The sequence below is a fragment of the Ranitomeya imitator genome, chromosome 5 (assembly GCF_032444005.1).
Source record: "Ranitomeya imitator isolate aRanImi1 chromosome 5, aRanImi1.pri, whole genome shotgun sequence".
Classification (NCBI taxonomy): domain Eukaryota; kingdom Metazoa; phylum Chordata; class Amphibia; order Anura; family Dendrobatidae; genus Ranitomeya; species Ranitomeya imitator.
In genome coordinates this window covers 331,185,821-331,198,545 of record NC_091286.1, presented here as the reverse complement: position 1 = coordinate 331,198,545, position 12,725 = coordinate 331,185,821, and the positions used below count along the sequence as shown (strand labels likewise).

The 12,725-nt window shown below is 43.4% G+C and overlaps 1 protein-coding gene across 1 annotated transcript in view; it reads right to left on the bottom strand.

Moving 5' to 3' along the window:
- The window catches only part of MDN1 (midasin AAA ATPase 1), a 335,477-nt gene that overhangs the window by 296,279 nt on the left and 26,473 nt on the right, over nucleotides 1-12,725 (bottom strand). The window contains exons 3-9 of the mRNA XM_069726361.1: nucleotides 9,772-9,996; nucleotides 7,989-8,096; nucleotides 7,735-7,912; nucleotides 6,693-6,905; nucleotides 5,949-6,080; nucleotides 5,656-5,759; nucleotides 4,615-4,732 (exon numbers count right to left, since the gene is read on the bottom strand). Coding sequence (XP_069582462.1) covers nucleotides 4,615-4,732; nucleotides 5,656-5,759; nucleotides 5,949-6,080; nucleotides 6,693-6,905; nucleotides 7,735-7,912; nucleotides 7,989-8,096; nucleotides 9,772-9,996 — 1,078 coding nt within the window. The remainder of the gene's footprint in view (nucleotides 1-4,614; nucleotides 4,733-5,655; nucleotides 5,760-5,948; nucleotides 6,081-6,692; nucleotides 6,906-7,734; nucleotides 7,913-7,988; nucleotides 8,097-9,771; nucleotides 9,997-12,725) is intronic.

Below are 12,725 nucleotides of genomic sequence, written 5' to 3'. Positions count from 1 at the left end.
TGGGAGACTGGACGGGAAAGACTCCGAGCTCCCTGCTGCAAGGCCAAGGCCTTGTCTGGAGGGGAAATGACCAGACCGCGGGAAGTGTCCAGTGTCATTCCAAGAAAGGAGATCCGTTGAGCCGGGATTGTAGAGGATTTTTCAAAGTTTATCTTCCAACCCAGGCGAGAAAAAGTATCCACTGTGAGATCGACGGACTCTTCACAGGCTGGGTATGATGGGCCTTTTATCAGCAGGTCGTCCAGGTAAGGAAGTACCTTTTTGAAAAATCTGGGAGCGGTGGCGAGGCCGAAAGGTAAGGCCACAAACTGGAAGTGGTCCTCGCAAAACGCGAAGTGAATGAACTGTTGATGAGGAGGAAAAATTGGGATGTAGAGGTAAGCATCTTTGCTGTCTAGGGATGCTAGGAACTCTCCTTTTTCCATGGACGCGACGACAGAGCGGAGAGATTCCATTCTGAAGCGCCACATTTTGACAGATTTGTTCAGAAGTTTTAGATCCAGAATCGGATGCAACGATCCGTCCTTTTTCGGGACCACGAATAGGTTCAAGTAAAACCCTTTGAACCTTTGGTCTTGGGGAACCGGAATGATGACTTCATCCTTTTGTAGTGCCCGTATGGCCTGGGGATAAGCCGTTGTCTTTGGTTTGGGAGGACACGACTGGAAGAAACGTGTCGGGAGGAGAAGAAAATTCTATTTTGTATCCGGAGGACACCAGTTCCCTGACCCACTCGTCGGAGACGACCAAGAGCCAGGCTTGACGGAATGAAAGTAGGCGACCTCCTACTTTGATGTCCTCCGGATGCTGCAACGAGTCATTGAGTGGAGGATCTAAGGGATCTGGATCCCTTAGACCCAGATGACCGTGGTCTGGGTTCCAGTTATGATTAGGTCTGTATGAGACCTGGGAGCCTCGGTCCCCGCGCGCACCTCGTCCTGATGCGGGGGAGAAGGATGTAGATGACCAATTGGGATTGTTGCGAAAAGGCCGGAATCGAGATTGTTGTTTATACCGAAACGGCTGGGTAGGCTTTTGTTGGGGGAGAAATTTACTTTTCCCCCGGTAGCGTCCGATATTATTTGGTCTATTTTTTCTCCAAATAGGCGACCAGCTTGATAGGGTAGAGATGTCAATGAACGCTTGGAAGCAGAATCTGCTCGCCAATCTCTGAGCCACAGGGCTCTTCTGATGGAAATTGCATTTGGGGCTGCCTGTGCAGCGCAATTGGCCGCGTCTATTGAGGCATTAACTAGTAAAGTACTGCAGTGCGCAGGCGCCGGAAAGGTCAGAGAGGCCAGACGCCTGCGCACTGCAGTACTTTGCTCTGCCCTCAACAGGGCAGACAAAGTACGCCTGCGCCGGAGCCGTGGCTGAAGATCAGAAGAGGACGTCTTGGAATGAAGAAGGGAGGCGCCGCAGCGGACCAGAGACACCCATCCGACCACACCAGCAGCGGGACCGCCCCTAGGTGAGTATAATCTAACGTCTTTTTCTCCTCTTTCAGGTAACATCGGGGGCTTATCTACAGCATTACAGAATGCTGTAGATAAGCCCCTGATGCCGGTGGGCTTACCTCACCCGCGTTTTTCGGGGTGACAGGTTCCCTTTAAGGTTAATCGCCTCTGGGGGGAGATTACTGTCTTGGATGGTCACGGTAAGCACCTCAGTCCAAGCGACCATAGCCTTAGCCACCCAAGAAGCGGCGCAGGATGGAAAGAGAGACGCTCCTGTGGCCTCGAAGACGGAACGAGCCAAGTAGTCAATTTGGCGGTCAGAGGGGTTCTTGACCGACGAACCGTCTGACAGAGATAGGATTGTTTTGGAAGCGAGATGCGATACTGCAGGATCCACTGAGGGAGACTGCAGCCAGTCCTTGATTAGTCCCTGAGCAAAAGGGTATTTGGCCTCAATAGATTTTTGCCCCATGAAGGCTTTGTCAAGGCAGTCACTGTGTTTTTGTACGATTTCTTTAAACTCAGGATGAGTGGCGAATACTTTTTGGACACGTTTGGTCTTGTTAAAAGACACCGCGTGTTCCGGAGTGGATACGGATTCCTCGTCCATCTTCAGGGTCTTGTTGACCGCTTCAATGAGAGAATCTAGTGTCTCTTGGGAAGTCAAGGAATTCTGAACGTAAGAGTCCTTGGACTCATATTCGGAGTCATTTAGGTTCTCCGGAGAAGGGGAACGAGAGACTGAGCTCGCGGATGCTGAAAAGCAAGCATGCCCGTGGTCGGGGGGTGAGACAGGGGTACGTTTCCTGGCACCCCGACCACGAGCCCTTAGTGACAGAGGACGCCCCCTGCTGGTGGACGGATCCGTACCATCGCCAGAGTCCTCCGCGGTCTGACTTAAAGAGGGACCCCGGAGGGAGTCAATTGCCTTGGCTAGGGAAGCCATAGATTGTGACAGGGAAGTGGCCCACTCAGGGGGACTAGGCTCTGCAGGGTCGGCGGCGGCATTGGCGGCACAGAGGCCGGGTCACAATCTGCACATAATGGGGTATTGTGAGCTCGGGGCAGGGCCATATTGCAAGTGGCACAAGAAGTGAAGAACACTGTGTGCTTCTTGTTAAGTCTTTTTGGTCTCCTTAGGTTGAGACAGTGTTTTTAGAGACAGGGGCAGGATATGCGCTATGGTGCAGGGAAGGGGTTAAGCTTTCTTGATGCAGCTTACCCACGGTCCTGTGCTTGTGTCCCCGGGGAGGAATTGTAGCCGCGGCGGTCCATGTCAGTCAGCGTGCCACCTTGGGGGGCTTGTTGTGCCCGCAGAGATGAGAGTAATATGGCCGCTGAGATTTGCAGGGGCGCCTCTCGTCCCAGACGAGAAGTGCCGGAATAGGGGGAGGAGCTATGGTCGTGGGCGGAACTGAAGCCTAGTCAGGCTGAAAGTCAGGGACTAAATTTTGGGCCCTGCCGGCGATACGCGGCGTCGGCCATGCACCAGAAGCCATCCATCTTCCTCTGTCCCCCAAGGGGGTTTTAGTCGTGGGGCTGTGTGACGCCATCCGATGTGGGCCTTGTCTCAGGTGTCGGGCCCCGGAGAGGAACATGAACCAGGCTCTATGTGCTCGCCGTCTTTCAGGGGGGAGGGAGATCGGGCCATAAAAGGAACCGTCGCCCCAGTAAAATTAGGCGTGCCCCAGACGTCGCAGGAGAGGGACAGGGAGGTATACTCGCCTGTTGATGGTTCGGGGGAGAGCGGACCCTATAAAAGGAATTTGTCGCCCCCATCACTCCGTTAAGTGAAAAATAAAAATTTACAGAAAAATAACATTTTAAAATTAAAATAAGAAAGTTGGGCTCTGAAAACAGAACCAAGTGTCTCCTACAGACACTAAGCAAGAACTGGTTTGAATCCTGGCCAGTGAAGAGGTGTATACTGCAGAGGAGGAGTTAATTTTTCTGTGTTAACTTAGCGTCCTCCTAGTGGCATCAGCATAACACCCATGGTCCTGTGTGCCCCAATGAGGCGTAGGAGAAAATAACTTACGGGAAAGATAAATTAACATCACGAGTAAAGGTGACTTATACAATTTTCTAATATACAGTAAAGAAAAATTTTCTATTTTTTAATCTGTTCTTTCTGAAGGAAAAATAAATAAATAAAAGTTGACAACCCTATGACCTTTAAAAAGAGTTGTCCAGTTTTGAGGTACAAGTCTGCAGTCACTCTTTGTGACTGCAGACTTGTGGAATTCTTACTAAGCACGTACTGCGTGCTGTAAGGATTCTCCTGTGAAGGGAGTGTGTGGTCATATGATTTGCATACTTATGGCCACATTCCAGCTAGAGGATTCCAGCCTCGCTCAATACACTTGCATTGAACTAGGCCTTACCCATCTAGTCGACATGTGAGCATATGTATGCAAATATCATATACTGTATATGGAGTTACGAGCCCACCAAAGGCACTGGAGAATCCTCACATCATGCAGTGACTGCAGACTTGTACCCCAAGTCCCTTTAAGTACAAGCCATCTTTCACAGTAAGACTAGCAAAACTGCATATTTTTTCACACAAAACTCATTCATGCACTGCAAACAAATCCACAGTGTAAACTGACCAATGATTCGGATTTGAAATTCTGCACTGACAATTAGTACCAAGATATCCACATGGATTTCAGCTTTGAAGGGGAAAAAAGGGAAGAAATGCATAGGAAACCCACAGCTTTTCTACACGGAAACGGTCAATAGTCCGCTATGGACATTTTGCAGATGGAGCCTTTTAGAACATACTCTTGAAGAGCACCCACCACCATTATGTGGCTGCCCACTGTGAGAAAATGATAGGCAATCAGATAAAAAACCTTTCTAAAACAAACAATTAAAATTAATTTAAGAAAACAGCCTAAGAAGCAGCGATGATCAACTCCAGTCAAGGCTCCCTAACAGGTCATGCTAATATTCCAGAATATTGCACAGGTGATTATTAGCAAGGCACCAGAAATTGCACAAATCATGGTTTGGGGATCTTGAGGGAACCTATGCGTCTGCTACTAAAGTATAGACTTGGCCACAGGTCCTCGGATGATAGCTTATAACTTAAAGCATTAGAAAAGAATACTAAGCATCTTGACACCTTCACAGTAACTCATGTCTACAATACCTCTTTCAGCTCACTGCGGTTCATGTTGTCAAGATGTATTTTTGTCCAATACTTGTCAAGCAATGAAGCGTGGCTGTTCTGTGGTCTGTACCACGATCCGGAACTGGAAGTATGTAACCTGGAACAAAATAAGTTCGCATTTTCTTTAGTCGGTTCTTTTCGTGTTTTGTTTAACTCAGGCAAGGTACAAATAAAAAAACAAGTGTACTGAAATACAGCCATTGTTTTCTATGGTTTCCAAGTACTTAAAGAGGACTTGTCACAAAGTGAATAGGTGGCCACTTTGCTATTATTTTATTTTAGCTACACTCCTCAATATTCCGATTTTCTTTAAATCCACTATATGGTTCCAGAAACATGAGCCTTTTAAGCTGGTGCTAATTTTTATCGCCTATCCACAAAGGTGTGGCTCACAAATCACAAGGTGATAATACAAAGAATCCTAAAGACAAGCGTCCAGAGAATCCTGTGAGACACATTCTCTAGTAGGGGCCATAAAAATCCCCACCAAAGAAGAAGGCCCATATTTATCTCTGGTATCATATAAGGGTTTAAGGTTGGGGCTTTAAGGGGACAGGATTTAAGTTACTAGGTGTTGTTGCTACATTGTTCCGCAATACAAGTCCATGGGGCAACATTGCAAACTGGGGGTACGGAGACCGTGACAAGAAAGTAGCAAACAGTCCAACGGAGTCAAATTTTTGGTGACTTCCTTGTGGCAGTAGCCCAGGAGTCGCTATGCCACCCCATTCACTTGTAGTGAGCTGCGATGTGGAAGTAACATCTAGCGGACATTGGTAGTGTGACAGGTGTCAAGGACAAAGTTCCTGTTTAACCTCAAAAAATTAAATCCCCAAGGGTGCAGCAGAAATATAGGAGCAAAAACTGGCCACTTTTGATTTGATGACAGCTCCCCTCTTTAAACCTATACTTAATAGATCCACTAACCGAACACATTTGGACAAAACTGCACAGTAATGCTGCTGAAAAAAGTGACATAAAATAGGAAACATGACACAATAACAAGCATGGATTTCTAACCTTCTAGTGGCAAATAGCTGAAAACCTGGAGACACCTTGATGCAGTCACCTCTTCCAGGAATAACAAGCTGGCCATTTTCCAAAACTGAGATTAACACCGATATCTGTGAGGAGAGATGAGGAAAAACTCAACAGAAGCTGGTACCAGTGTCGCAGAGGTATGGTAAGGGAACAAAATGTTAGAAACACACCGACAAAGTGTCAAGCGAAACACAGCATAGGAACAACACTCATTATTAGTAGTGCAGAACATATACAAAACAAATAATATGGGACACAAGACATTTCCTTACCACGTCAAGTGGTGCATAATCAATGTCCTCTAACAAAACCCAGTAGCCACTGGCCACAGCTTGTGTTAAAGTTCCCGGCTGCCACACAAACTCTCCTGGTATATCGGTGCAGCGATACATCCCAAGCAACATCTATGGAGGGAGAAAAATGAAATGAATTGATATGCTATGGGCTTATGTTATCTTACATAGCTGATGGCTGCTGACTTGTCTACAGTCAGTACAAGGATAAGGAGAAAAAATGTGTCCAATGCTAAAGTGTGTTAGTGCAGACATTACACTAAAGGTACCGTCACATTAAGCGACGCTGCAGCGATCTAGACAACGATGCCGATCGCTGCAGCGTCGCTGTTTGGTCGCTGGAGAGCTGTCACACAGACAGCTCTCCAGCGACCAACGATGCCGAAGTCCCCGGGTAACCAGGGTAAACATCGGGTTACTAAGCGCAGGGTCGCGCTTAGTAACCCGATGTTTACCCTGGTTACCATTGTAAATGTAAAAAAAAAAAAAAAAAACACTACATACTTACATTCCGGTGTCTGGTCACGTCCCTCGCCTTCAGCTTCCCGCACTGACTGTGAGCGGCGCGCCGGCTGGCCGTAAGCAGAGCGGTGACGTCACCGCTGTGCTCTGCTTTACGGCCGGCCGGCGCTCACGTCACAAAAAGCAACTATATCGTTAACGAAATCGTTATGTGTGATGGTACCTTAAGATGTAACCCTTCCCATTACCAATACTCCTTACCTTGCTGTCAGTCTGATCCCCAAGCTGAACCTTCAATAAATCAGGCGCTTTCAAGCGTCCTGTAACCCTAGCCAAGTGCTCCACCAAAGCAGTTTTCCCACATCCTATGGGACCTTCCAAAAGTACAGCATTCTGAAAGGAGACTGCATGAGCAAGACTCTGGAGACTTCTACAAGTTGTTTCCACCAACACAAGCTGATTACTGTTCAATTCCTGTAAGAGAACAAACATACAGGTAGGTTAAAAAAAAAAACAAAAAAAACAAAAACAATTACAAATTGTAGGTTTGAATATGTTCTAAAGCATTTGAGTGTGTACAGAGGTTACTATACACACTTCTCATAAACATAGAACACAGATTATTAAAGAAATATTTTAATCGAATGTGATTTCTTTAGTTTTATTAATATTCTCATTTAAAAATTCTTTAAACTTACATTTTACCACGAAAAAAAAAGGTAAAATATTATAACATTATATAAATAATGTTACAAAATTGAATTTTAGCAAGTGCTCTAACAAAGGGCACAAAGATGGTCTTTGATTTTGGAAAACATGGCACATGCGTGCATTCCATGGACACAGTGCATGTTACCAGGTACTGGCACTGCATGTGCACTGGAGACTTGCTACCATATTCCATCCAGAAATGAAAGCCAATTACTGGGGTTTCAAGAAGAGAAACATCTTGTGATCAATATACTGATCTAACAAAAATGAATGATGCTGCGGACGTGGTGGCAATATAGGTTTTCCAGGTCTCATTTATGCATCTTGTTCTATCGAATATGCAAGATGCCTGGTGGCATGCACAAGACGCGCCGATACCTGAAAATCATGTTAGCACCACTCCACCAGTGCCTTTCATCTCAATGCAGAAGTAAGGGGGTACTTGATAACCCCTTTAAGAACAACTGACATCTCAACTGCTTTGAACTTTACATTTTTATTGTAGACGTAATTAAAAGCAAATTCTTATATAGGGTTTTGATCTGCAGCATTTCCAAGTGATCCATGTGTCATATACATATGCAATAATTACCTGTAATTTTCTCGGAAGTGTTATTCCACAAATAGGTACCACATATGAACACAAATCACCAGACACAATGTGGCCCTGTGTGTATTGTTGGCTTCCATCTTTATGCCACAAAGAATTTTCCGGATTGGTTAAAAGAAGCCCCTGTTCTATATTCTGGCTATGAAGCTCGTCTAGCAATCTGAAATAAAAAGCGCTGTCAGACAGGTCGTCTTGAGAAATCGCAATGTGAGTAATGAAGTCAGAGACGGACGTACTGAAGTTTGAAATTGATCAATTCATCTGTACCAAACAACTTCTTCAGGAAGGTCTGTCTATTCTCATCTGACATGCAAGTTACCAGAGCCAAGCAATGAGAGGTGTACCTAAGAAAACAATGCAGATGCTTATTATTGATACTTCATGCAATACAATCATGTGGATCATAATGGTTAGCTATGTTATAGAGATCTGTGACTTCTGCGAGTAAAGTGTAACTGTCATAAATAAAATAAAGTTATTATAGGAGCTGGAGAGGATTTCTGATCAGTAAGGGTCCAGGTCTCGAGACCCCATCAATCGGTCAAAAAACCACTAAAGTGCATCTGCCAAGCACAAAGAGCAGTGTCTATATGTCTGTATACAGTTCTGCGCAGTCACAGTATCTTACTACTGAACCCACACACCACTGTGTGAGCATCCAGGGGTATAGAGCCAGAGACCCTCATAGCTCAAAAACACTCTGCAGTGCCTCATATATAATAAATATAATTATAAAATGACAGTTACTCTTTAAAATGTGAGAATCCATTCACAGACATCAACTCCAATATTCAAGTTTTTCTAAGAAACTCATATTAAAGCAGATCCGTTACTGGATCTAATAAGAAACTACAGACATCATTAAAGGGAACCTGTCACCCCGTTTTTTCAGATTGAGATATAAATACTGTTAAATAGGGCCTGTGCTGTGCGTTACTGTAGTGTATGTAGTGTACCCTGATTCCCCATGTATGCTGAGAAATACATTACCAAAGTCGCCGTTTTCGCCTGTCAATCAGGCTGGTCAGGTCGGGTGGGCGTGGTGACATCGCTCTTTTCTTCCCCAGCTTTCCGTTGGTTGATTGACAGGCGAAACCGGCGACTTTGGTAATGTATTTCTCAGCATAGGTGGGGAATCAGGGTACACTACATACACTATAGTAACGCACAGCACAGGCCCTATTTAACAGTATTTATATCTCAATCTGAAAAAACGGGGTGACAGGTTCCCTTTAAAGGGAACCTGTCGGGTCTCCTTGGGATTCTTTTTGGGCTATGTTAAACACATGACCTCTATGAGATGGATATAACTAGGTCATAACATTCCACATCATTTCCCTACTATTTATCTACTTGAAAATGTTTAACTATTACTATAGTATAAGATTGCTTGTTAACTAGCGATGGACGGACACCTGGACGTTCGGGTCTGGCCGAACAGTTAAAATAGGTCAGCTTCGTGTACCAGAACAGTACCCAGACCCAGTTCACTTGAATGGGGGTTCCACACATCCATTGTTTGCCAATCTGTCATGTGCAACTAAAATGCAGCTATGAGGCATACAGGTAACAATATTTTAACCATTCTATTACCTGTATGCCCATAGTAATAGCTTGAAAGCGTCCAGTGGGTGACAGATTCCCTTTAAGATCAAAATGTTCTTAAAATATAGAAGAGAAACATTCTCTCAGACAGCCCTAGTTTTAACCCTGCAAAACTGTGGATCGCAATAGATTGACATGGAAAGTTGTTTAACCTTTAAAATTGCTGCATATGCTTATAACATTAGCAAAACAGGGAAGGAGACGCTTTAATAACCGCCATGCCACGATTGCAAAGTGCCAGAAGGAGGTCCTCTTATGTCCAGTGAACCCCTTCTTTCGAGTGACCACGCTAGCATCCATCCAGGAGACCAGTAAAGTGGACACCGCAGAGGATATACATATTTTCTGCAATTCAGGAGCACATTATCATTTTCATAAGTGTAGACATTTAAAAAATAAATAAAGTCAAGGTACCATCGAACAGCTAGATCGTGACTTTTCAGCAAAGGCACGCAGACACTCCAGTCCCACTTTTCTCTGAAGGAAAGCTCGTCTTGCTGCAGGAATCGGTAGGCCGCTTCCATCAGGTCTCGAAGTTTCATCCGCCTGCGTCCATAACGAACTGTGCTGGAGTCACAGCTCTCTAAGAACAGTCTATTGAATACCGGAGGAGCACTCTGAAAATACCTGAGTGCAAACCTGTGCAGACAAACATGCATGAGAAAGACATGAGAAGAACTCCGTGCAAGACCACCGGCTCCTATGCAAATCAGCCATATCTTCCCGAGCTCACCTTCACACTGCCGAAACAGAGGCATTTTATGGGGTGGGGGCATAATGGCTGCCGCATCCTATGGTCTGCTCCATGGCTCAGGATTTTATCTTTTCATTTTTAAACATTTGATTAAACATTTTAGACCATGGATTTTTTTTTTTAAATTCTAATGAGAAGCCTGTCCAAAAAGTGCCAGATTTAATAACACTGCACTTTCACTTTTTATGTCTTTAAAAGACATAAAATTAATGCTATGCATTTAAAAATAAAAAAATTAAAAAAAACAGGAACAAAACATGTTTTGCTTTTTGTTTTTTTGACTGGATGGACACCAAGATTAACAGAAAAAAAAACTAGAACAACAAATCAACCAGCGGCACGAATGCATTCCCCGAGGAAGCAACATTGCGAAACGCGCGTTGGGGTCCGCTTTTCCACGCTACACATTCAGGTTGGTGCACTATGGGCATTCTCTTCCCTTTATTATACATGATATAACAAACTGTGTGTCATCTATGGATTGATATCTTTGTACAATCCCCTCAGATTTGGCCTAACTTTATAAAATGTGATCTTTGGCTTTTGTCATAATTCCTTCTGCATTACTCTGACCCGTATGTTTATCTGGATTATACGGTTACCTTATACTTTGGGTCTATGTACTAATTGTTGAATAGGAATTACCAACGGTCACTACCACATTTCTTGGTGGTATACTCTATACGTGGCTATCTGTTGTGGGAGTACATATGCATATTTGTATTACGTCCTGTTTTTTTGCCATACAACCTGACCAACTGTTTTGCGTACGTGGCACTTACAGTAGATGTCATTTACACCCTGATTCTTTTTGCATATAATTGTCTCTATGTTATTATGATTATGTTTTTTTGAATTGTCTTAGTAAAATTTGTATACATTTTTAAGAAATGTTCTAAGGGCCACTTTTTTTGTTTGGTTCCATGTGTCTCCATGGTAACAGACAACAAAAAACTCTGTAGTCTGGTCCAACAGTCAGATTTGCACTTTCAGCTAGGAATAAGTATGGGACAAAAAAGCATGCATGACTTTTCTTCGTGACTACTGTTTTCCATTTTGGATGCATTCCAGTACATTGAGTTCGTCTTGGAGCATAAGTTCACCGTGCAGCGTTGTCCAAAGCCAACTCGTCACCCATCTTATGAGCTAAGTGACTGCAGCATTCCAGCAAGTGCTGCATCCGCTTTCTTCCCAAGCTCAGCTCCATACATATGGTAGCGGCTTTGGCATGGATAGAACACGTACCAATTAACGTCTGACGCTGCACACTTGTGTACATTTCTCTAGGGACCATGTGTCTGCTGAAAACTGACAGACATGTCAATTTTTATCCAACTCATAAAGGAAAATTCTATACAAGTCTATGAGTCCCTGAAAATCATGAAGAATGCATTTACGCCATTCATGTGACGCTCCATTTTTTGTAATGTAATGTGTAGAAGTAGTATTACGTTTTCCATGGTATGAGAACTACGGTATATATGCAAATATTGTGGATTTTCTTTGGCTTTTCACAGAGGGATGCTTTCTACTATCTAGGGTGCTATATACTTATTCTGTGACCTTTGTAGGTTAATTTGGCGTGCACATAGGCGGAGGGATGTCAGTCCTAACATGGACACACACGGTGGTTTACTGCAGCTTCTTTGCTTTTTGTATTTATAATTAGGTCGCTGTCAGTTCGTGTTTTGTAAATAAACAATTATATATTTGGTGATCATCACTTTATCATATGTTTTGTCTCTGGTGTGCAGTGGGCTGATCCCAAGTGTATCAGTAGTGCCCACAATCCTGAAAAGTAATACTACATACAGAATGATGTACAGTGGGTAACATTTTCAAACGTTGAATAATTATCCCTTTAATCCAGGCAGTCATACCACACAAAAACATGAATAAAAACATTTTCCTAATGTCTGGCTTACATCAGCACCATTTCTAAAATGTTTTATTTTTATAGCATTTTAGAAGGTTTAAAAATGTAGCAGTAACTTTTCACTTTTTCAAGGAAGTTTGTAAAATTTATTTTTTAGTTACCTGTTCAGTTTTAGTTATACATTCATATATATATATATACAGGTCCTTCTCAAAAAATTAGCATATAGTGTTAAATTTCATTATTTACCATAATGTAATGATTACAATTAAACTTTCATATATTATAGATTCATTATCCACCAACTGAAATTTGTCAGGTCTTTTATTGTTTTAATACTGATGATTTTGGCATACAACTCCTGATAACCCAAAAAACCTGTCTCAATAAATTAGCATATTTCACCCATCCAATCAAATAAAAGTGTTTTTTAATAACAAACAAAAAAACCAACAAATAATAATGTTCAGTTATGCACTCAATACTTGGTCGGGAATCCTTTGGCAGAAATGACTGCTTCAATGCGGCGTGGCATGGAGGCAATCAGCCTGTGACACTGCTGAGATGTTATGGAGGCCCAGGATGCATCAATAGCGGCCTTAAGCTCATCCAGAGTGTTGGGTCTTGCGTCTCTCAACTTTCTCTTCACAATATCCCACAGATTCTCTATGGGGTTCAGGTCAGGAGAGTTGGCAGGCCAATTGAGCACAGTAATACCATGGTCAGTAAACCATTTAC